The 23847-nt window shown below is 46.8% G+C and overlaps 1 protein-coding gene across 2 annotated transcripts in view; it reads left to right on the top strand.

Annotated features, from left to right (window-relative positions):
- Positions 1-20849, top strand: part of TMF1 (TATA element modulatory factor 1) — a 28861-nt gene extending 8012 nt beyond the window's left edge. For both annotated transcript variants that reach the window (XM_073644718.1, XM_073644719.1), the window contains exons 3-17: positions 1533-1636; positions 1995-2121; positions 2449-2554; positions 4626-4768; positions 5546-5712; positions 5927-6083; positions 6687-6779; positions 7178-7334; positions 7686-7878; positions 13018-13087; positions 13164-13256; positions 14691-14810; positions 15046-15201; positions 18278-18403; positions 20486-20849. In XM_073644718.1, the coding sequence (XP_073500819.1) occupies positions 1533-1636; positions 1995-2121; positions 2449-2554; positions 4626-4768; positions 5546-5712; positions 5927-6083; positions 6687-6779; positions 7178-7334; positions 7686-7878; positions 13018-13087; positions 13164-13256; positions 14691-14810; positions 15046-15201; positions 18278-18403; positions 20486-20629 (1956 nt within the window). In that variant the 3' untranslated portion in view covers positions 20630-20849. The remainder of the gene's footprint in view (positions 1-1532; positions 1637-1994; positions 2122-2448; positions 2555-4625; positions 4769-5545; positions 5713-5926; positions 6084-6686; positions 6780-7177; positions 7335-7685; positions 7879-13017; positions 13088-13163; positions 13257-14690; positions 14811-15045; positions 15202-18277; positions 18404-20485) is intronic.
- The last annotated feature ends 2998 nt before the right edge of the window (positions 20850-23847 follow it).

Raw genomic sequence — 23847 nt, 5'->3', positions numbered from 1 at the left:
ACTTTTTTTTTTTTTTAAACTAAAGTAACCGTCATTCTAATTTTTATTTCCTAAATCAGTAGTACACGTGAAAAATAAGAAAATGTGTAATATGACTTATCAGAGAAATCTACTTCTTTCTCCTCCTGGGACTGATCTTTTAGGGTATGTGCACACGATGCAGAAATGCTCAGGATTTTTTCCTGAGCTTTTCTGCATCTCTCTGGCAGGAAAAAACGCATGCGGATTGTACATGCGGTTTCCTGCCAGGGACATGCGGATGTGAAGCGTTCTTCACTTTCATTTCCGCATGCGGGTTGACAAGCGCTTCCCAAGCGATTTTAGCATCACTTGGAAAGTGCTTGTCAACTTTACACTATATAAATCCATGCAACCGGCATGGATTTATATAGTGTGTGAATGTCAAAAAATAAAAAATAAATATATACTTTACCCTCTGATGGCCCCCGGTGTCCTGCTTCGCTCGGTCCTGGCTGCCGGCAGTGAAGACTTTAGGACCTTCCGACGTCAGCGTCATGTGACCCGTCACATGACTCTGACGTCAGCGAAGGTCCTTCTTCATTCAACCCCGAAGTGCCGCGAACCAAGCAGGAGCGCTGCGCGGGCCGTCAGAAGGTGAGAATATATATATTTTTTATTTTATTCTTTTTTTTTTTTTTAATGGTACCTGGGTCTGGATGAGAGTCCTCTCATCCACACCCGGGTACCATCCGCACATTAGACCGCATGAAAAGCGCATCAACATATACAGTGATGCGGATTCCATGCGGTCTAATGCAAGTCAATGGCGGCAAAAGAGCAGCGTTTCCGCAAAATTAATTGACATGCTGCGGATTTTTGACCGCAGCGTTTACGCTGCGGAAAAATCCGCATCATGGGCACAGCACATGCGGATTTCAATTGGGGAACATTGCTGCCCTTCTACCATGCGTTTTTCATGCGTTTCCGCGGCGTTTACGCAACTGCAAAAGCCCCGTTGAAACGCACTAAATACGCATCGTGTGAACTCAGCCTTACTCCCATTTCATGGGTAAAATTTGTCCAAGGTGAGTAGAGATTTTCACACGACTGAGATAGGAGATGGCAGTTGGTGCCCATAAGATTCTATGGAGGAGAGGGGAGGAGCTAGTGGAACACACAGACATATTCCGCTGTGGATTCTCCTGAATGACAAGTTTAAAAAACAGTCTTACATGCGGTTTAAAGAGTTCTAACATATTTTTTTCTCATTTACTTTTCAAAATGTTTTTTACCTCTTTTTTTTCCTTATTTTTATTTTGCTAATAGAAAATGCAGTTGGTTTTCAATTTTTTTTACTTGCATAAAGAAGCACTCTTAAATACGTTTTGTAAATTTTTTGTTCAACATTTGTTTTCATATTTCAGACTTTTTTTTTTTTTTAACAGAGTCGAAGCTATAGATGGGGATTTGGACTGGATTTGGTCTTTTTTATTTTAGAGGGATTCAGCCTAAGCAATGCAACTTTCTAATGATTTTATCTAAACTTTCTTTGCGTCTTTCCCTTCTTACAGATCGTGGATGAGCTCAATAGTCGGTTGGAGAAGAGAGAAACGCAGCTGCTGTCTGTCAGCAAGGAAAAGGCACTTTTAGAAGAGACTCTGGACAACCTCAAAGAGTAAGTACATGCGTGCGCGGATGATGAGAGTATTCTTTTGCTAAAGTTGGTCCTATACGGACTGACACCTCACCTCTGCTGTGCCGGCAGTGCCCAAGGTAGTGGGGGTTACTCTCTTCTTACCCTTTGTAGCCAATCAAAGCTCAACTTTTATTTCTTAAACTCCCCTGGAAAAGTAATAACTGCACTCTGATTGGCTGCTTTGGGTAACAAAATAAATTGGTGGAATATTTGTCAAAACTTAAGTGCAATGGAGAAGTGGAGCAGTCGCCCATCGCAACCTATCAGATTGCATGGCAATTTTTTTTTATATATGGTGAATTTGTGTAAAAGCCAATACATTTCCTATCATTTGCAGTGAACTTGTTAGGGTTAAAGAAGAAAGCAGCAGCGTGTCGTTGCTGAAGGATGAGTTCACGCATCGGATAGCGGAAGCTGAAAGGAGGGCGCAAATGGCGTGTAAAGAGCGGGACACCACCAAAAAGGTTGGAAAAAAATTAATCTATGACATCCATTGTCTTATTGCTTTTGGTGAAATGACCCCTTTATGATGATTAAAGGGCATCACCCTTAATAATGCAGAATGGAAGATCCATCTTTCTACCAAAGGACCCCCACATGTATGAAAGTCAACTAAAGCTGCGCTCGGAAAATATGCGTGGGGGGCTTCCCGACTCTTCCCTTCCAAAAGGGAAGCTGAGCGTTCATGTGTGTGGGGGACTAGCGACAGATGGCGGTCGGCTGGACGTTATGGGGGCCATTAGACACTGACCTAAAGACATATACTTTATTATAATAACTTTTATTTTCAGGAGATCAAAGCCATAAAGGAGGAGCTGGCGACCAGACTGAAGTCCAGCGAAACAGCCGAGATAATGCGGGAAAAGGACGAGCAAATTAAAGGGCTGATGGAGGAAGGTGAGAGCATTGATGGGGCTGATGGAGGAAGGTGAGAGCATTGATGGGGCTGATGGAGGAAGGTGAGGGCATTGATGGGGCTGATGAGGGAAGGTGAGAGCATTGATGGGGCTGATGGAGGAAGGTGAGGGCGTTGATGGGGCTGATGGAGGAAGGTGAGGGCGTTGATGGGGCTGATGCAGGAAGGTGAGGGCGTTGATGGGGCTGATGCAGGAAGGTGAGAGCGTTGATGGGGCTGATGCAGGAAGGTGAGAGCGTTGATGGGGCTGATGGAGGATGGTGAGAGCGTTGATGAGGCTGATGGAGGAAGGTGAGGGCGTTGATGGGGCTGATGGGGGAAGGTGAGAGCGTTGATGGGGCTGATGGAGGATGGTGAGAGCGTTGATGAGGCTGATGGAGGAAGGTGAGGGCGTTGATGGGGCTGATGCAGGAAGGTGAGGGCGTTGATGAGGCTGATGGAGGAAGGTGAGAGCGTTGATGGGGCTGATGGGGGAAGGTGAGAGCGTTGATGGGGCTGATGGAGGATGGTGAGAGCGTTGATGAGGCTGATGGAGGAAGGTGAGGGCGTTGATGGGGCTGATGGAGGAAGGTGAGGGCGTTGATGGGGCTGATGGAGGATGGTGAGGACGTTGATGGGACTGATGGAGGATGGTGAGGGCATTGATGGGGCTGATGGAGGAAGTTGATGGGGCTGATGGAGGAAGGTGAGAGCTTTGATGGGGCTGATGGAGGAAGTTGATGGGGCTGATGGAGGATGGTGAGGACGTTGATGGGACTGATGGAGGATGGTGAGGGCGTTGATGGGGCTGATGGAGGAAGTTGATTGGGCTGATGGGGGAAGGTGAGGGCGTTGATGGGGCTGATGGAGGATGGTGAGGGCGTTGATGGGGCTGATGGAGGAAGGTGAGGGCGTTGATGGGGCTGATGGAGGAAGGTGAGGGCGTTGATGGGACTGGTGGAGGATGGTGAGGGCGTTGATGGGGCTGATGGAGGATGGTGAGGGCGTTGATGGGGCTGATGGAGAAAGGTGAGGGCGTTGATGGGGCTGATGGAGGAAGGTGAGGGCGTTGATGGGGCTGATGGAGGATGGTGAGAGCGTTGATGGGGCTGATGGAGGATGGTGAGGGCGTTGATGGGACTGGTGGAGGATGGTGAGGGCGTTGATGGGACTGGTGGAGGATGGTGAGGGCGTTGATGGAGCTGATGGGGGAAGGTGAGGGAGTTGATGGGGCTGATGGGGGAAGGTGAGGGCGTTGATGGGGCTGATGGGGGAAGGTGAGGGCGTTGATGGGGCTGATGGGGGAAGGTGAGGGCGTTGATGGGGCTGATGGAGGATGGTGAGGGCGTTGATGGGGCTGATGGGGGAAGGTGAGGGCGTTGATGGGGCTGATGGAGGAAGGTGAGGGCGTTGATGGGGCTGATGGAGGATGGTGAGAGCTTTGATGGGGCTGATGGAGGATGGTGAGGGCGTTGATGGGACTGGTGGAGGATGGTGAGGGCGTTGATGGGACTGATGGAGGATGGTGAGGGCGTTGATGGGGCTGATGGGGGAAGGTGAGGGCGTTGATGGGGCTGATGGGGGAAGGTGAGGGCGTTGATGGGGCTGATGGGGGAAGGTGAGGGCGTTGATGGGGCTGATGGAGGATGGTGAGGGCGTTGATGGGGCTGATGGGGGAAGGTGAGGGCGTTGATGGGGCTGATGAGGGAAGGTGAGGGCGTTGATGGGGCTGATGGGGGAAGGTGAGGGCGTTGATGGGGCTGATGGGGGAAGGTGAGGGCGTTGATGGGATTTTGCTTCTCTTGTCTGGAGTAATGGGGTCTTCCATGCACTCTGTGCCACCTCCTACGTACTCGGGGGCCAGGTCATATTTTGCAAATCCTCTTACATTCCTGGTTCCCATCTGTCAGGGGCTGCGGTCCCAGCGCTTTTATAGTATCTTCTGCTAATCATCACATCACAAATAATTTCTTCTCCCTTTCTTCAGCTTTGGACATAAGAGGCTATGTGGGGGGTTGCACTGATTCATCACTTCTCCATATTACTGATTTCACATATTTTGGCCACCACCAGGTGAGAAACTTTCCAAACAGCAACTTCACAACTCCAATATTATCAAGAAGCTGCGATCCAAGGAAAAGGAGCACGAGACCACCATCAGTAAGCAGACGAAGAAGATCCGGGAGCTGGAGGAAGAACTGCAGCTGTTAAAACAGGTGGGTGATAGATGGCACTTACACTGAGAAGACACAACCTAAGACCAGGGACAGGAAAGAGAACATTATTTATTAGCCTGGGATAATGGCCCCTGTCAGGGCTGGGATATACTGGGCACTAAGTAAACAGTCAGTTCATGTGTTGGAAACAGGAAAAATGGTAACCTAAGGATGTGAGCGACACTGACAAGGGCTGAATTGTGATCACTAGACGGCTGAGTTTCAGGTATCTGTGTCAGTATCGGCAGCTCCATCTCTGGTTTGTTATCAGTTCTGTGTATGAAGGGGGGTGGCTGGTTATTTCAATCTCTAAACTAGACCCCTTATCTGTCTACGCATCGTCCGGTGATTTAGATTGGGGCTGGCTTGGCTATTGAAATATACAGGAGTCCATGCTTCAACAAATCAACACAAAATCTACTCAATATTAGGCGAGTTTTCTGTTCCCAGTACAGACCGGGAACGGCTATGGGTCTCCTGACCCGAACTGGATAGTCAGGAGCCCCGCTGACGGTGTTTATCGGCCAGCGAAACAAGGATGTGTGACCACAGCCATAGACAGATTGTATCAATGTCATATTATAAAATAGATGTGGTGGGTGTATTTTGGGAAAGGGGGGTTTTCAACTGAGATTTCCAAAGTATTGCAAGACAAAGGGGGCATTTAGTAACTTGACTTAAACCCTTCAGCACCTATTCCATCTTGCCTGTATCTATGAAGCTTCTGAGGTTGCACAATGTTAAAAAGTGTCTTTTTTTCTTATTATTTTTCTGCAGACTTTGGATGGTAAGGAAGAGGTGGAGAAGCAGCATCGCGAGAACATCCGGAAGCTGAACAGCGTGGTGGAAAGACAAGAGAAGGATGTGGGAAGATTACAGACGGAAGTGGATGAAATCCAAGAGAAGAACCGCAGTCTGCAGGCGGCTCTGGACAGCTCCTACCGGTGAGAAGAGAAAGGAGTCGTTAATAGCTCATATACATTATATGGAGAGAGGTCCAACCTGTCAGCAAATATTGATGCCCCCTTATAATATCCGAATGACTTAGTCTTGATTATGGTTGGACCATACACATGCTTAGTTTGCAGTTTTATTCACTCTTTTCTATAAGGCTTTGTGCAGGACTATGCTGACGTATGTCGTCCCTATCTGTCTCAGGGAGCTCGCAGAACTGCACAAAGCAAACGCCACAAAAGCCAGCGAAGCGCAGGAAGTGGCACTAAGCTGCGAAATCAGAGCGAAGGAAGAGATGTGTTCAGCGCTGGAAAAGGCGAAGGAAGAGTCGCAAAAGCAGCAGGAAGCCTTGGCCATTCAGGTAAGCACTCAAGACGTAAGCCATCATCGGAGGAGGAACATAATGAACATAAGGTATCCGTAATGTATATCAGTATAGCACGGAGTCTCCTGCCTGTTCAGGTGGGAATGACAAGACCCAATGCAGATGAGATGGGGGCTGGATGAAACCTCCCTTAAAGGAGTTGTTCACTACTAGGACAAACCCTGCTCAATCTGAATGAGATAAAAACACTTATACTCCTCTCCGGTGCTGGCGCCATTCCAGCGTTCAGCTTGAGACGGGCTTGTCCTAGTAGTGGATATCCCCTTTAAATAGAACTCACTATGATATCATAAGACATTAAAGAGTTTGGCCATTACTTTACCATTGATGATGGTAATTGGAGGGTGTGCCGGGTATCGGACCCCAACCGATCAGACATTAATGACCTATCCTAATGAGAAAGTTTGTGGATAACTTCTTTAAAGCAGCGCTACAGCGTCTCGTTGTGTTGCATCCCAGCTGTTTGCAGGATGAGATGATTTTACATGTTATGAGCAGACAGAAATCTGTACAGGATCTTACCCGCTCTTTGTGCAGTCAAAAAAAAAAGAAAAATCTTTCCTAATTCCTCTTTTTCAGGTGGCGGATTTGAGGTTGGCACTGCAGAGAGCGGAGCAGCAGGCTGCGAGGAAAGAGGATTATTTGCGGCAAGAAATAGCAGAGTTGCAGCAGGTAACGTGCGAGGCCCAACAGAAGCGACCTCTGCAATCTGTCCAGTGTGCACATGGTCGTCAGGGTATGCTGAGAGTTATAGTTCCTTAGCGGCTAGGAACATACAGATTGCCTGATAGGTTACCTATAGGAACATATCACCAGATATGACCTGTAAATGGGATCTGCTGAGAGCAGTTACAAGATTAAGTCGTTCTCTAATCTCTTTGCAGCTTGAGATCACCGCAATAACCGGGTTATGGGACCTTCGTGTTCAGACATACATACCCGAACTATCAGCTTGAGTTCGGGATCTGACACCTGTGGTCTGGCCGGTCTTTTGGCTGTAATACGAGCACACGGCTGCGCCCATAATACGCTTAGGCCTTTGTTTGATTGCACGGACTTTTGCATTTCAGAGACTCCAAGAAGATGAATCCCGGAACCAGGAACTGAGTCAGAGCGTCACATCCGCTACACGACCGTTGCTGCGCCAAATCGAGAACCTACAAGCAACGTTAGCAGCCCAGACTGCATCCTGGGAGAAATTGGAGAAAAATCTGTCTGATCGCCTCAGTAAGAAAAGTTTACACATTACTTTAAGAACAGACTGCACGCCTCAGATAATTGACCCGAGAAAGTATTTTGACCATTCCAAAAGGTATATAGATGCTCGGCACCCGCAGCCATAGACTGTCCCAGATATTAAGTAAAGTTTTTTAGACTTTTTTAAAATTTAGGAATTTTTTTTTTTTTTGTATTTTCTTTGCAACTTTTTAGTTTATTTTAGCTGCATCCGCACAAACTTCACACCGATCCATCGTGCGATTAGCTCCCTCTTGTGGATAGCACCGGTATTACGTGTACAGGATAACGTTTTGCTTTATGCCTCGGTGATTAACCTTTTCTGCTCTCTCTGTCTTACAGCTGAATCACAGACTTGGTCGGCATCCGCCATCGAAAAAGAGAGGGCAGCAACTGAGGAGCTCCTGTCTGCGAAAACTCAAATCTCAGCCATCGAGTCCCAAAACAGCCTCCTCCGCCAAGAGAAGAGCCGCTTTCAAGCTCAACTAGAGGTGGAGAAGGCCAGGTTGTCAAATATGGAGGAAGAATATAGCAGGTACTGCTTATATAAGAGCAGATGGTGGAGATACACAGGCTTTCCCCATATCTTAAGTATCTCTCCACTTAACAACCGACGAAAGCCCCCTATATACATTAGGTGTAAATCATCTCATCCTTCTAATTCGTCTTGATATTGGTGCACTGGCTGACCATCTGATGTGTATGGGGGGTGTCGGGAGAGAGGAGGATCAGGCACTTTGAATTATAACACCTTTTGGTTTCAGAGGGGTCTGGTAGTGACTTTCTCTGCTTCCTCCCCGTTCAGAACACATGAATTCTTGACTCCTGTGTATGGGAAAGTCGGGTCTGCCAAACTAATGGGCGATGCCCTTGCTGTCCCCATGTCTTTTGAGCACTGTCTCTATCGTTTTGGGCACTATTTAGGCTTTCTTCAAACTGCCGGGGGTGCCGCCGCAAAAATGCTCGGGTCTCCCATAGACTAGCATTGGGCTCGTTGCTCGGGTCACACACCTGAGTATCACGGTGAGCTCAGCCCGAGCTTCGAGCACCCGAAAATTTTAGTGCTCGATCAACACTAGCAATATCCTAACAAGCTAGTAAAACCCTTAACAGGCTGCAATTTGCATCTTAACAGTAGACATATATCGTAAACATCTCCCAATAGAGTATCGTCTCTCACCAGAGTATCTTCAATTCACCAGCTTCACTAAATTTTGTAAGGAGATATGATTCACAATTGATCAATTCACCAGCAATCAAATATATACCAAAGCTTTCAATTGCACTGAAAAGACACGTATTGCTAAGGTGTAGTGATGATCGAGCATGTGTAACACTGGTACTTTAGATGCAGTGACACAGAAACACAGAGCAGCCAATACGGGATTAATAAACAGTGGGGGTTTATAAGAACAAGGTCAATCTCCACGCAGGGAGCAACAAGGAAAATATGGAGGGAAAACAAGGAAAATAGCAGGTGAATGTCTATAACTAACAGTTCACAGTCTGACAAGATGTAGCAGAGCCAAACCGGTTGTAAACGTCAGTTTGTACACTTAGCTGACTCTCGCTCCTCACAAGGCAGTCGCCAGAGGATGCAGGTGATGATTTCTTCAGGCTTCCCCGCCCAAACAATGCTCCGTCTTCTGGCGGCAGCGGGCGGTCTCTGGTTTTACCCGCTGAGCCCCTAGTCCATAACACGGCACCTCACGTGCCTCGGCTCCACGGACCCTGCGTCCCTAGTCTCTAAAGTCGGGCTTGACTCCTCCGGTCCACTGTACCCGACTCCTGCTCCCAGTACTCGAGCCAGGAGCCTGGACCCTCTCACACTGTTCTCCTGCGCAGGACTCGGCTCTGCTTTCCCGCGCAAAACGTCCTCGTCTCTTCCTTTCTCCAGTCACACCAGGAGTCCCCCGGTCACCTGACTTCCCAGCTCTTTCTCTGGACACACCCCCAACTTCCCAGTGACATGACTCCTGTGCTCGCTGTCTGTCTCCCCCCTGCAACAGGAGGTACGGCCCCGGCAGTTCCGGATCCCTTGCTCTGAAAGCACTTACACCCCGGTCTTCCCCCTTACACATGCTCGTTGCTTGAGATTATCAACTATCTAGTGCTTCTGGCCTGTGCAAGCAAAGATCATAGTTGAGAGTGATGAGCACCAATTTTTTTAAAATCTGCTAATACATTTGGCATATTTAGAACAGTAGAAAAACATTTTTTTTTTTAGATTCGGCAAGTGCCAAGAGTCTTTAACCCCTTTCTGACGTATGACCTAATAGTACTTCTTGGTGACCTGGGCCGATTGAACCAATGACGTACTATTAGGTCTTATGGCAATCGCGCCCGCACACAAGCGGTGCTGGGCGATCGCCGCCTGGTGTCAACTGATAATCACAGCTGACACCCTGTACTATGTGCAGGGAGCGGTCCCGCACCACTCCCGGCACATTAACCCCCTCAATGCTGCAATCTAAGTCGATCGCAGCATTGCGGGGGCAAGGGGAGGTGATCGGGATAATCGCCTCCTTTTCCGGCCTCCAGCTCTGTCTACCGCGGCTTCCCGGGTGTTGCCATTACGACCCGATGTCGTCATGGCAACATCCGGGTCACCAGACAGCAGGAAGATTCTTTGGTCATGCACTGCTCATGACCAAACTATCTTCTCCTTGTGCAGCACTGACAGCCTGTATAGCACAGGTATGGTGCTGCATTCCTGTGCTATACAGGTGATCAGAATAAAAAAAGTGAAAGTCCCAGAGTGGGACACAGAATAAAAGTCCAAAAAGTGTTAAAAAATGAAAAGAAAAATTTTTTTTTTAAAAATATAAAAAAAATAATCAACCAAAAATAAAAATATAATGTACCCATCAATAAATATTATTATGAAAAAAACAAAAAAAACAATAAAAGTACACATATTTGGTATCGCCGCATCCGGAATGACCTGACCTATAAAACTGTCCCACTAGTTAACCCCTTCAGTGAGCACGGTAAAAAAATAAAATAAAAAACGAAGCAAAAAACAATGCTTCATCACTATACCGCCAAACAAAAAATGAAATAACACGCGATCAAAAAGACTAATATAAAAAAAATGGTACTGCTGAAAACGTCATCTCGTCCCACAAAAAAACAAGCCGCCATACAGCAACATTGTCCGAAAAGTAAAAAAGTTATAGCTCTCAGAATAAAGCGATGCAAAAAAATATTTTTTTCAATAAAATAGCTTTTATTGTGTAAAAGCGCCAAAACATAGAAAAACGATATAAATGTGGTACCGTTGTAAACGTACTGACCCAAAGAATAACGCTACCTTATCAATTTTACCACACGCGGAAAAGAATAAAAAAAAAAACATAAAAAAAATTCTGCAATTGCTGGTTTTTGTTTATTCTGCCTCCCAAAAATCGGAATAGAAAGCGATCAAAAAATGTCACGTGCCTGAAAATGGCACCAATAACAACGTCAACTCATCCCGCAAAAAACAAGCCGTCACATGACTGTCTGCCAAAATCTGGAAAAATTATAGCTCTCAAAATATGGCGATGCAAAAACTAGATTTTACAAAAAATGCGTCTTTTAGTGTGTGACAGCTGTCAGTCATAAAAACCCCATATGATTCTGGTATCGCTGTAATCTCACCGATCCGAAGAATAAGGTCGTCTAATCATTTATACCGCACGAGGAACGGTGTAAAAAATAAACTCTAGGGTTAGGGTTGTGATGGGGTTGTGATTTTTTTCAAAAGTAAAAAAAAAAAAAAAAAAAAAATGATGACGATATGGTGACTAGTGTTGAGCGCAAGTGCTCGCTACTTGAGTTTGCTTCGGGTGCTCGGGTATGCACTGAGTATCGCGGGTGCTCGAGTCTCCGCCCCATATGCTTCGCGGCCAAAAAAAACCTTGCGGGGATTGCCTGCCATGCATGAGCGATCCTTGGATGTTCTTAGTTGGGTGTCTAACAACAGTGAAACATGCGGGCGGGGACTCGAGCATGTCACTCGAGCCCCCGCGATACTTGTTTCATACCTGAGTACCCGATGCAAACTCAAGTAGCGAGCACTTGCGCTTAAGACTAATGACAACATATTCAATATGATGACCTAATGTTATCAAATTCTGTGTGGTACCTCTGGGTTCTAAATGTACACTACACCCCTTGATAAAATCCTTGAGGGGTGTAGTTTCCAAAATGGGGTCACTTGTGGGGGGTTTTCACTATTTCGGCACATCAGGGGCTCCCCAAATGCGACATGGCGTCCGCTCTTGATTCCAGACAATTTTGCGCTCAAAAAGTCACACAGTGCTTCTTCCCTTCTGAACCCTGACGTGCGCCCAAACAGTGTATTTTCCCCACATATGGGGTATTGGCGCACTCAGGAGAAATTGCACAACAGTTTTTGGGGTCCATTTTCTCCTCTTACCCTTGTGAAAATAAACAAACTGGGGCTAAAACATTATTTTTGTGGAAAAAGTTTGATTTTTTTATTTTTATTTTGACGGCTCCATGTTATAAACTTCTGCAAAGCACTTGGTGGTTCAAGGTGCTCACTACACATCTAGATAAGTTCCCTGAGGGGTGTAGTTTCCAAAATGGGGTCACTTGTGGGGGGTTTCCACTGTTTAGGCACATCAGGAGCTCTCCAAACGTAACATGGCGTCCGCTAATTATTCAAGCAAATTTTACATTCAAAAAGTCAAATGGCGCTCCTTCCCTTCCGAGCCCTGCTGTGCGCCCAAACAGTGGTTTTCCCCCACATTTGGGGTATCTGCGTGCTCAGGGGAAATTGCACAACAAATTTTGGGGTCCATTTTTTCCTGTTACCCCTGCGGAAATAAAAAAAAAAAAATGGATCTAAAGTAACATTTTTGTGAAAAAAGTTAAATGTTAATTTTTTTCTTCCACATTCCCAAAATTCCTGTGAAGCACCTGAAGGGTTAATAAAGTTCTTGAATGTGGTTTTGAGCACCTTGAGGGGTGCAGTTTTTAGAATGGTGTCACTTTTGGGTATTTTCTGTCGTAAAGACCTCTCAAAGTGACTTCAAATGTGATGTGGTCCCTAAAAAAATGGTTTTGTAAATTCTGTTGTAAAAATGAGAAATCACTGGTCAACTTTTAACTCTTATAGCTTCCTAACAAAAAAAAATTTGGTTCCAATATTGTGCTGATGTAAAGTAGACATGTGGGAAATGTTATTTATTAACTCTTTTGTGTGACGTATCTCTCTGATTTAAGGGCATGAAAATTCAAAGTTTGAAAATTGCTAAATTTTCGCCAAATTTCAGTTTTTTTCACAAATAAACGCAAGTGATATCGAAGAAATTTTACCACAATCATGAAGTACAATATGTCACGAAAAAACAGTCTCAGAATCGGGGGGATCCGTTGACGCGTTCCAGAGTAATTACCTCATAAAGTGACAGTGGTCAGAATTGTAAAAATTGGCCCGGTCATTAACGTGCAAACCACGGGGGTAAAGGGGTTAAAAGTTTAGCCCATAGTTGAGATAGCTTTTCAACTTTTTATAAGTGTGTTTGCCAGTATCTACTAATTAGTGGTGCAGTTCATTTATCTGACCACTAGATGGCTACAGATACAGGAATCCTCCATATATTATCTTTTCTGTCCTCTGTTCTCATGAATCGTTCTGACATTTTTCTTCTTTATTCAACAGAAATCAAGTGGAACTGGAGAATCTGAAGATGGAACACAGGAAAATGGGAGAAGAAGCTCGGAGGGAAAAGGTGAGGTTGTGTTTCCGCTTCCTCCAGTCCATCTCTTGTACCTTGGGCTCTGTTCTCACTCTGACGTTGTTTGCAGGCTTTGCTAAACAGCCAACTAGAGATGGAGAAGATGAGGGTGGAACAGGAGAAAAAGAAGGTCATGCTGGCCCAGGAGGCCGCCAAAGAAAGGGTAACGCTCCTCTCCACTGTGATCACTCCCTTTAGACTCGCATTGGTGCTGGGAAAGAAACAGTGAATAATCAATAAAAACACGCTTCATACAGAGGGCACTGTGCTTAATACTTTGGCGATAACTGGCTATCATATAGGGTTAATAAGACGTGCTCGGGAGCTGAGCCCGCTCCATACAGCACAGGTGCCGTTTTTTTTTATACACCCAACACTAAGGGTATGATCACTTTTATTTTTCTCCAAATGGGTCCAGTCTACCACAAAAACGCTGGTGTTCCCTGAAGCGTCTTCCTCCTCACAATCTCGGTGGGTTACCCTGCACATACTCTTGCTGCTGTAATCACATCATAACCTCTTAGATGTTGCCGTCCATTGTGATTATTGCCCATCACCACACTGTCCCCATAAACCTAGATGCCCTCCTACAACACAATACTACTAAATATATATTTAAAATCTAACAGAAATTACTATAATGCAAATATTTATTTATTTTACTCACTTATATAGCGCCATTAGTTCCGCAATGCTTTACAGACATTATGGGCACTGTCCCCATTGGGGCTCACAATCTACATTCCCTATCAGTATGTTTTTGGAGTGTGAGAGGAAACCGGAGAACCCAGAGCAAACCCACACAGACACGGGGAGAACATACAAACTGCAGATGTTGTCCTTGGTGGGATTTGAACCCAAGACCCCAGCGCTGCAAGTGCTAACCACGGAGCCACCATGCTGCCCCCAAATAGCAAAATTTAAAAAATTAACAAGGTCATACCACCAATTGCTTAATTTTTTTTAAACTAGGAAAATAAAAAAATAAATGTGTGTGCATATATGTAAAATCAACGATTCTGCCATTTTCATTATAAATAATAATAAAAACCTAATATTATAGTGTGTGTATAGATAGATTGATCGTTGTTCTTTGATCACTTCACCTCTCTAAAAAGAAATAACATCATATGGCCCCCAAACTACCGAGAAAATATAGTAAAGTTATCCCGATAAAACAAGCCTTCATGTAACTATCAAGTTTTTTTTTAAGTAGTAAATCAAAGTATAACTATATAAGTTTTAGTATCACCATAAATGTACTGACTCGTAAAAACTAAGATACCTGGTAATCTCCATAAAAATAACTCACCCCAAACCATGCCAGAATTGCAGATTTTTTTTTTGACATTCAAAAGTTCAAGTCATCGCACAAATAGCGAGCTGTGTAGATGGATAAGTAAAGTCATGGCTCTTGGAAGAAGGGAGGAAAAAACTAAATTGTGAAAATAATAAAATGTCCCTTTCGGAAGGGGTTACCGCCGCTGCCCCCGACATACACCCTGCATCCATTGGGCAGTTAGGACAGAATGGCATCACGTCATCGTATCTCAACTGCAAGTTTATCCAACTAAGTGACTTTTGCTTATTTCCCAAGGAGCGTAAATCTTATGGATTTCCCATCCCCGAGACGGGAGCCATCACCCCGACATTGTCACGCTCCAGCTCCGTCAGCGGGGCCGATCTGACAGGTTTACAGACTTCTATCCTTTCGCAGGTAATGAAATCTCTCTTATTCCTGGTCCTGTTGTACATTTCCCATAGCCGCTCTTTTACCTACGTTGCCAGTATGGCGCTTTACAGGCGGCGCTGTGACTATAGGGGGGTTGGAGGGGGAGATGATGACGTGGGAACTGATGTGGCTTTATTCCTGGAGCTGGGACCCCACAGGACTCGTCTGAGCTATTTTATGCTTCTCATGATTTTCCATCTTCTGCCTTCTCTACATATAGGAGGATTCCCACGATCCGCTCTGCGGGCCTATGACCATGTCAGTCAGCAGCAGCAGTAACCTGTATGACGCGGTGAGGATGGGAGCCGGCTCCAGCGTCATCGAAAATCTACAGTCTCAGTTAAAATTGAGAGAAGGGGAGATTGCGCAACTGCAGGTAATAGTTAGAGACTTAGAGTTGTGACTGCAGTGTGACTGCGCGATTTGCAATTTGCATACATGCGGTCACATGCCGACTAGACGTGCATACATGCAGTCACATGCCGACTAGACGTGCATGCATGCGGTCACATGCCGACTAGACGTGCATGCATGCGGTCACATGCCGACTAGACGTGCATGCATGCGGTCACATGCCGACTAGACGTGCATGCATGCGGTCACATGCCGACTAGACGTGCATGCATGCGGTCACATGCCGACTAGACGTGCATGCATGCGGTCACATGCCGACTAGACGTGCATGCATGCGGTCACATGCCGACTAGACGTGCATGCATGCGGACTAGACGTGCATGCATGCGGTCACATGCCGACTAGACGTGCATGCATGCCGACTAGACGTGCATGCATGCGGTCACCTGCCGAGCAGACGTGCATGCATGCGGTCACCTGCCGAGCAGACGTGCATGTCCTATATCAATAAAAGTGCATTGCGAGAAGCTGGATATGTCTAGTCTGTGCGAATCAAGTACATGCAGTCTCCTGACCGTCCTCTCACTCCAACAATACCAGGGAATCCTGACAGCGTGCGCACCGTACACCGCGCCTTCCCAATGCAAAAGTCTGCAGACACACAGCGTGACCGCAGACTTTTCTAACCCTTTTAAGGTACTTTCTATAAAACATGCCGTCCTCACCATCACGTATCACTTGCATTTTTAACCCTTGGATGTTCTGTAGCATCGAGCAGAGATGTGTGCAGGCAGTAGCAGTGCTGGCTCTGTCTCCTGTGTACAGTATAGAAGTGTCTATATACAGTGGTGTGAAAAAGTGTTTGCCCCCTGCCTGATTTCTCATTCTTTTGCATGTTTGCGACACTTAAATGTTTCAGATCACAAAACAAATATAAATATCAGACAAAGATAACACAAGTAATCACAAAATGCAGTTTTTAAATGAAGGTCTTTATTATTAAGGGAATAAGAAATCCAAATCTACAGGGCCCTGTGTGAAATAATGATTGCCCCTTCCCCCTTAAAACATAAATTAACCATGGTTTATCACATCTGTGGGAAGCTGAGTACAATTTCCCTAGCCACACATAGGTCTGATTACTGCCACACCTGTTCTCAATCAAGAAATCACTTAAATAGGACCTGCCTGACAAAGTGAAGTAGACCAAAAGATCCTCAAAAGCTAGACATCATGCTGCGATCCAAAGAAATTCAGGAATAAATGAGAAACAAAGTAATTGAGATCTATCAGTCTGGAAAAGGTTATAAAGCCATTTCTAAAGATTTGGGACTCAAACCACAGTGAGAGTCATTATCCACAAATGGCGAGAACATGGAACAGTGGTGAACCTTCCCAGGAGCCGACCAAAGTTATCCCAAGAGCTCAGTGACGACTCATCCAAGAGGTCACAAAAGACCCCACAACAACATCCAAAGAACTGCAGGTCTCACTTGCCTCAGTTAATGTCAGTGTTCATGACTCCACCATAAGAAAGAGACTGGGCAAAGATGGCAGCATGGTAGAGTTTCAAGACGAATACCGCTGCTGAGCAAAAAGAACATAAAGGCTAATCTCCATTTTGCCAGAAAACATCTTGATGATCGCCAAGACATTTGGGAGAATACTCTGTGGACTGACGAGACAAAAGTTTAACTTTTTGGAAGGTGTATGTCCCATTACATCTGGTGTAGAAGTAACACTGCATTTCAGAAATGGAACATCCATCATACCAACAGTAAGATATGGTGGTGGTAGTGTGATGGTCTTGGGCTGTTTTGCTGCTTCAGGACCTGGGAGATTTGCTGTGGTAAATGGAACCAAGAATTCTGCTATCTACCAAGAAATCCTGAAGGAGAATGTCCGGCCATCTGTTCATGACCTCAAGCTGAAGCGCACTTGGGTTGTGCAGCAGGACAATGACCCAAAACACACCAGCAAGTCCACCTCTGAATGGCTTAAAAAAAACTAAATTAAGACTTTGGAGTGGCCTAGTCAAAGTCCTGACCTTAATCTGATTGAGATGCTGTGGCATGATTGTAAAAAGGCGGTTCATGCTCGGAAACCCTCCAATGTGGCTGAATTACAACAATTGTGCAAAGATGAGCGGCCAAAATTCCTCCATAACGTTGTAAAAGACTCATTGCCAGTTATCGCAAACGCTTGATTGCAGTTGTTGCTGGTAAGGGTTGCCCAAGGAGTTATTAGGTTTAGGGGCCAATCACTATTTCACACAGGACCCTGTAGGTTTGGATTTCTTTTTCCCTTAATAATAAAGACCTTCATTTAAAAACTGCATTTTGTGGTTACTTGTGTTATCTTTGTCTAATATTTACATTTGTTTTGTGATCTGAAACATTTAAGTGACAAACAGAAAGAATGAGAAATCAGGAAGGGGGCAAACACTTTTTCACACCATTGTAGGAGGTGCCCGTACTGTGTACTGAAGCCCACACCCACTCTCCTCTACATGGGGTGTGGAATTAATTTATTACCATTTTACTAAAAAGGCGTCTGATAAAAAAAAATGACCTGATTTATGATTTTTTTTTTAACTTTTCAATTTTGATGTAATTTTATAGAAATAGAAATCCCTGCAATTTTGCAGTTTTTCCTTTGGCCGCTCACATGTTGTTTTCCATGCGGATGACTTCTAAGCAGTCTCATTATTATCATGGGCAGGATTAAAATGGAAAGCAACATCTCCAAACACCAGATCCATCATTCACAATAGGTGATGTCACAGCTCACCTCCTCCTCCTCCCTGCATAATGACATCTATACCAGTCACAGAGCATGCCCACAATACTCCCGTGCAAGTCAGTGAGCCGGCTCCAGTATATTGGTTCCTATTGAGCCGTAGGACTGCCATAAAGCAGATCACCGATTGCTGTTAACAGCAGTTCCGGCAGGATGGCCGCCCCCATAATCTTGTGAAGAAAAGAAATCTACGATCAGAAACTGAAAAAATCTATTGGACTATATCTGTCAGTATCTGGTGTGACTGCAGCTGGAGGTTATATATTTCCTCTCCATTGACAAATCCATTTTTGTTTCAGCTTGAAATTGTAAGTTTGGAAAAGACTCGCTCCATCCTCGCCGAAGAAGTCGTCAGATTAAATAATGTCAGTGACGATCTAGAGGAGAAGGTGAAGGAGATCCCCAAACTGCGCGCTCAGATGAGGGCAAGTATTGGCCGTACAGTCACAAGGGCATTCCCTATACTTTACCATGAAGGGGTGCTCCGGACATTAGATATGGATGACCTGTCCTCAGGATTGGTCATTAATATCAGATTGATGGGGGTCCAACTCCCGGGACCTCCACTAATCAGCTGTGTGCAGAATGGAGCAGCACAGTGCCATACACCGTATAGTGGCTGCTCTCAGTACTGCAGCACAGCTCCGTACACCGTGTAGTGGCCGCTCTCTGTACTGCACCACAGCTCCGTACACCGTGTAGTGGCCACTCTCTGTACTGCAGCACAGCTCCGTACACCGTGTAGTGGCCGCTCTCTGTACTGCACCACAGCTCCATACACCGTGTAGTGGCCGCTCTCTGTACTGCACCACAGCTCCTTACACCGTGTAGTGGCTGCTGTCTGTACTGCACCACAGCTCCGTACACCGTGTAGTGGCCGCTCTCTGTACTGCACCACAGCTGCGTACACAGTGTAATGGCCGCTCTCGGTACTGCAGCACTGCTGCGTACACAGTGTAGTGGCTGCTCTCGGTACTGCAGCACAGCTCCATACACCGTGTAGTGGCCGCTCTCGGTACTGCACCACAGCTCCGTACACCGTGTAGTGGCTGCTCTCTGTACTGCACCACAGCGCTGTACACCGTGTAGTGGCCGCTGTCTGTACTGCACCACAGCTCCTTACACCGTGTAGTGGCTGCTGTCTGTACTGCACCACAGCTCCGTACACCGTGTAGTGGCCGCTCTCGGTACTGCACCACAGCTCCGTACACCGTGTAGTGGCTGCTCTCTGTACTGCACCACAGCTGCGTACACAGTGTAGTGGCCGCTCTCGGTACTGCAGCACTGCTGCGTACACAGTGTAGTGGCTGCTCTCGGTACTGCAGCACAGCTCCATACACCGTGTAGTGGCCGCTCTCTGTACTGCACCACAGCTCTGTACACCGTGTAGTGGCCGCTGTCTGTACTGCAGCACAGCTCCGTACACCGTGTAGTGGCCGCTCTCTGTACTGCACCACAGCTGCGTACACAGTGTAGTGGCCGCTCTCGGTACTGCAGCACTGCTGCGTACACAGTGTAGTGGCTGCTCTCGGTACTGCAGCACAGCTCCATACACCGTGTAGTGGCCGCTCTCGGTGCTGCCGCACAGCTCCGTACACCGTGTAGTGGCTGCTCTCTGTACTGCACCACAGCGCTGTACACCGTGTAGTGGCCGCTCTCGGTACAGCAGCACAGCTCCTTACACAGTGTAGTGGCCGCTCTCGGTGCTGCAGCACAGCTCCTTACACCGTGTAGTGGCCGCTCTCGGTGCTGCAGCACAGCTCCGTACACCGTGTAGTGGCCGCTCTCGGTGCTGCAGCACAGCTCCGTACACCGTGTAGTGGCCGCTCTCGGTACTGCAGCACAGCTCCGTACACCGTGTAGTGGCCGCTCTCGGTACTGCAGCACAGCTCCGTACACCGTGTAGTGGCCGCTCTCGGTACTGCAGCACAGCTCTGTACACCGTGAAGTGAATGTGATTTAATTTGTTTCTGGCTGCAAAATGAGTTAACAGAGAATATGACGGGCCAGTGGGAGAGTTTGCATGTTTTTTTTTCTCTGAATCCTCACAGTACCCGCACCATAACCGTCAGGTTTTTTTGGTGGCAAGAGCGGACAGTCATGTGACCGCAAGTTTGTGATTGGCATACGTGCGGTCGCATGCCGACTAGACGTGCGCATGCAAGTGAATTGAGGTCTAGTCGGAATTTGGCCCACAAGTTTGCAAATCTCATACTTGTGCTCAAGTGACCGCCTGCTCTCGCCACCGGAATCTGAGACTCTTGAGTGCTGGCGTGGTGAGGATTCAGAAGTACGGTCACATAGGGTCATTGCAGACTTTCATCCCAAACCTTAAGTAAAAAGTCCCCAAAGATATGCAACCCCTTTAGATCCTAAGCCAATAGATTTGTCAGCTAGAGATGAATTTAAAGGAGTGCTCCTACATAAACCATAGGTGATAAATGTAGGATTTCTGGGTGGGGGGTTATCCACAGAACTCTTAACAAAACCCAGTATACATTTTTCAGGATTTGGACCAGCGATACAACACCATCCTGCAGATGTACGGCGAGAAAGCCGAGGAGGCGGAGGAGCTGCGGCTGGACCTGGAGGACGTGAAGAACATGTACAAGACTCAGATAGACGAACTGTTACAGCAAAGACTGAAGTAGATCCTCAGAAGAAGATCCCGTCTCCTCCTGTAAATGTCGCTCCTCTGTATAAACTCCCTGTGTACATTCACAGATGATTTTTATCTGCCGCATGTGGATATGCCGCTCCGATCCTTGCCCCTTTAAAGCCGAATATTGGTGTTTAAATTATTATTTGTGTAGTATGTAAATTTGCTCGGGACACTTTTACGGTTCCTAAAATACAAAAACACTATATATATATATATATATTCCGCATATTCTTTTTTTTTTATCATTTGAGACTGAACCAGAGAGCTAAAGGGGTTGTCTCAACTACTTAAATGGGTTAATTGCAAACTGTCTTTAAGAATAAGCTACTTTGCAATTTACCTCTTATTAAAAATCAAGAACAGAGGGTTGTTTTTTTTTTTTTTAATTCTATAATTTACTGCTCATTGCCTAGGTTACCGGCCACTGCTGCAGTCTTATCATAGGTGACGTGACCGGTCTCCTAGACACGGAGCGTGCACCCTTGCAAGCAGAAATCTGAAACTGACCGGATCGCTGGATCTGGTCCTCATCTGGCGTGGGAGGAAGAACAGTTTGGGTCAGCAGTGCCGCTAATCTTCAGGAGCGCAGCGCCCCCCTCCTGCCAGCAGGAAGCCGTGAGGCAGAGGAGAGCTGTGCTCCTGAAGACACCCCTTTAAATTGTGAAACGTACAATACGGAGCCGATATGTCATGACTGGCGACCTGCGACTCTTGGGAGTTGTCATATATAAGGGTATGTATACTTTTGCAACTGTTTTTTATCCCTATAATTGCTCTAAAATAACAGATGAGGCAATTTTGCAACTGGTCCTGTTTTATAAATACTTTACCGTTTAGTGTTTACAGCTACTGTGCAGACCCATGTGTCTGTATGGTTACTGATTACTAAGAAGCCCTGTGTCATCTGATCCTGTCGTCGCTCTCCCTTTCATTTGTCCCATATTTCTTGCTAATATCATAAATGTTAAGAAGCAGTAGGGAAAAAAAAGGGGGAAACTGCCGGATCAGAAAACACAGGGTTTATTTGTAGTCTGTTACCATGGAGACACTTTACCCTGCATAGGAGCTGCAGACACAAATCTGTAGAAATTGGAAATGATTTAATTTTTAGGTCTAAACAGTAAAATAAAACAATTGCAAATGTGGACATGCCCTTTAAGACGCTTATATTTTTTGTTTACGGCTAAGCTGGGTGACAACCCTTGTGGCTGCTAGTGCGGCTCCCACCGTGGTTGTCGGCAGCGATCTCGGGCTCAGCGGGAACGGATGCAGCGATACTGTGCAGAAGAAAGAAGAAACGCTTCTTTGGGGTTGGGGATTGTGAATAACCCACACTAATTTACATTTTAAGATTTTAGGATGAAACCCTTTAAAAATCCATCCTTGTACTTTCTAGTTTGCACCTTTGCACTTTAAAGGGGGTCTCCGCTATGGAGAATCCCTACTTGTTAGAAAGGTCCTTGACAATAAACTGATGGTAAAGTGACGCTCGGAGATCGGTTGTCATTTGTGGGAAAAGCTTGTAATAAGTGTTCAGCTTCCCTGCAGCGCCCCCACAGGGAAAGCTAAGAACTACACCTCGACTGTTCATATCTATGGGTTGTCTGTGCGATTATATAGGACATGTCCCCGCAGTGAGAAATGTTTATAGCCGCTCTCCACAAGGGGCAAGAGATGAAGATTATTACAGTGGGAGTAGTGTTGCCCCGACAAGGTGTGCAGAAAATGGCGACTCTGCCCCAAACAATGGGGCCTACCTGGACTGCAAAAATACTAACGAGGACTCTGTGCTTCATCCCCCTGTGATGGGGGGCTCCAGAAGTTGGACCCCTACTCATTCTGTCCTAGAGCTATGCTGTTACTTATTCCCCTTGATAGCTACCTTTAAAGGGGTTGTTCAGCTTTCAGGACAATTTTATTTAACTCTTAAAGCCCCTATTGTGGAGCGGGTCAGGGTCTATGGACTCTGCTTTGGAGGTGAGCCGCTTCTCATTCAGCAGAGACTGTTGTTCTACAGAACACGTCTCCTCCAGAGTCCAGTAGTGGTGACTTTACACCACTCCATCCGACACTCTGCATTGTGCTTGGTGATGTAAGGCTGCATGCAGCTGATCGATTATGAAGCTCCCGGTGGGGGCGCAGTGTTTACGCTGATCTTATGCCAGAGGAGGTCTGGACTCTGCAGTTATGGGGTCAGCGTGACTTTTCTGCCTTCTGCTTCTCCGCGCTCAGCCCCCCGCTCTGTAACGTTACGGGGTCTCCACTTCGTGGCTGAGTTGCTGCGGTTCCTTTTACTCCTCAGTAATGTCACTCACAAGTGATGGGGGCCGGATATTATAGACCTGGTGGGGGTGTAATGGGGTCGGATGTTGTACACGTGGGGGGCGGGGCGGATGTTATACACTGGGGTGGGTGGGGGGTAATGGGGCCGGATGTTATACACTGGGGTGGGTGGGGGGTAGTGGGGCCGGATGTTATACGCTGAAGGGTAGTGGGGATGGGTGTTATACGCTGAGAGGGTAGTGGGGATGGGTGTTATACACTGGGGGGTAGTGGGGCCGGGTGCTATATGCTGGGGGGGGTGGGGGGTAGTGGGGCCGGATGTTATACGCTGAAGGGTAGTGGGGATGGGTGTTATACGCTGAAGGGTAGTGGGGATGGGTGTTATACGCTGAAGGGTAGTGGGGATGGGTGTTATACGCTGGGGAGGTAGTGGGGATGCGTGTTATACACTGGGGGGTAGTGGGGCCGGGTGCTATATGCTGGGGGGGGGTGGGGGGTAGTGGGGCCGGATGTTATACGCTGAAGGGTAGTGGGGATGGGTGTTATACGCTGAAGGGTAGTGGGGATGGGTGTTATATGCTGGGGGGGGTGAGGGGCCGGATGTTTATTACTGGGGGGTAGTGGGGCCGGATGTTATACGCTGGGAGGGGGGTAGTGGGGCCGGATGTTATATGCTGGGGGGTAGTGGGGCCGGATGTTTATTACTGGGGGGTAGTGGGGCCGGATGTTATACACTGGGGGTAGTGGGGATGGGTGTTATACACTGGGGGGTAGTGGGGCGGGTGTTATACGCTGGGGGGGGTGGGGGGTAGTGGGGCCGGATGTTATACGCTGAAGGGTAGTGGGGATGGGTGTTATACGCTGAAGGGTAGTGGGGATGGGTGTTATACGCTGGGGGGGGGGGGGGGGGGTGAGGGGCCGGAT

This window comes from Phyllobates terribilis, unplaced genomic scaffold (assembly GCF_046119375.1).
Source record: "Phyllobates terribilis strain yellow unplaced genomic scaffold, ASM4611937v1 Scaffold_8__6_contigs__length_399053987, whole genome shotgun sequence".
NCBI classification, from domain to species: Eukaryota; Metazoa; Chordata; class Amphibia; order Anura; family Dendrobatidae; genus Phyllobates; species Phyllobates terribilis.
This window is presented reverse-complemented; position numbering and strand designations above follow the sequence as displayed.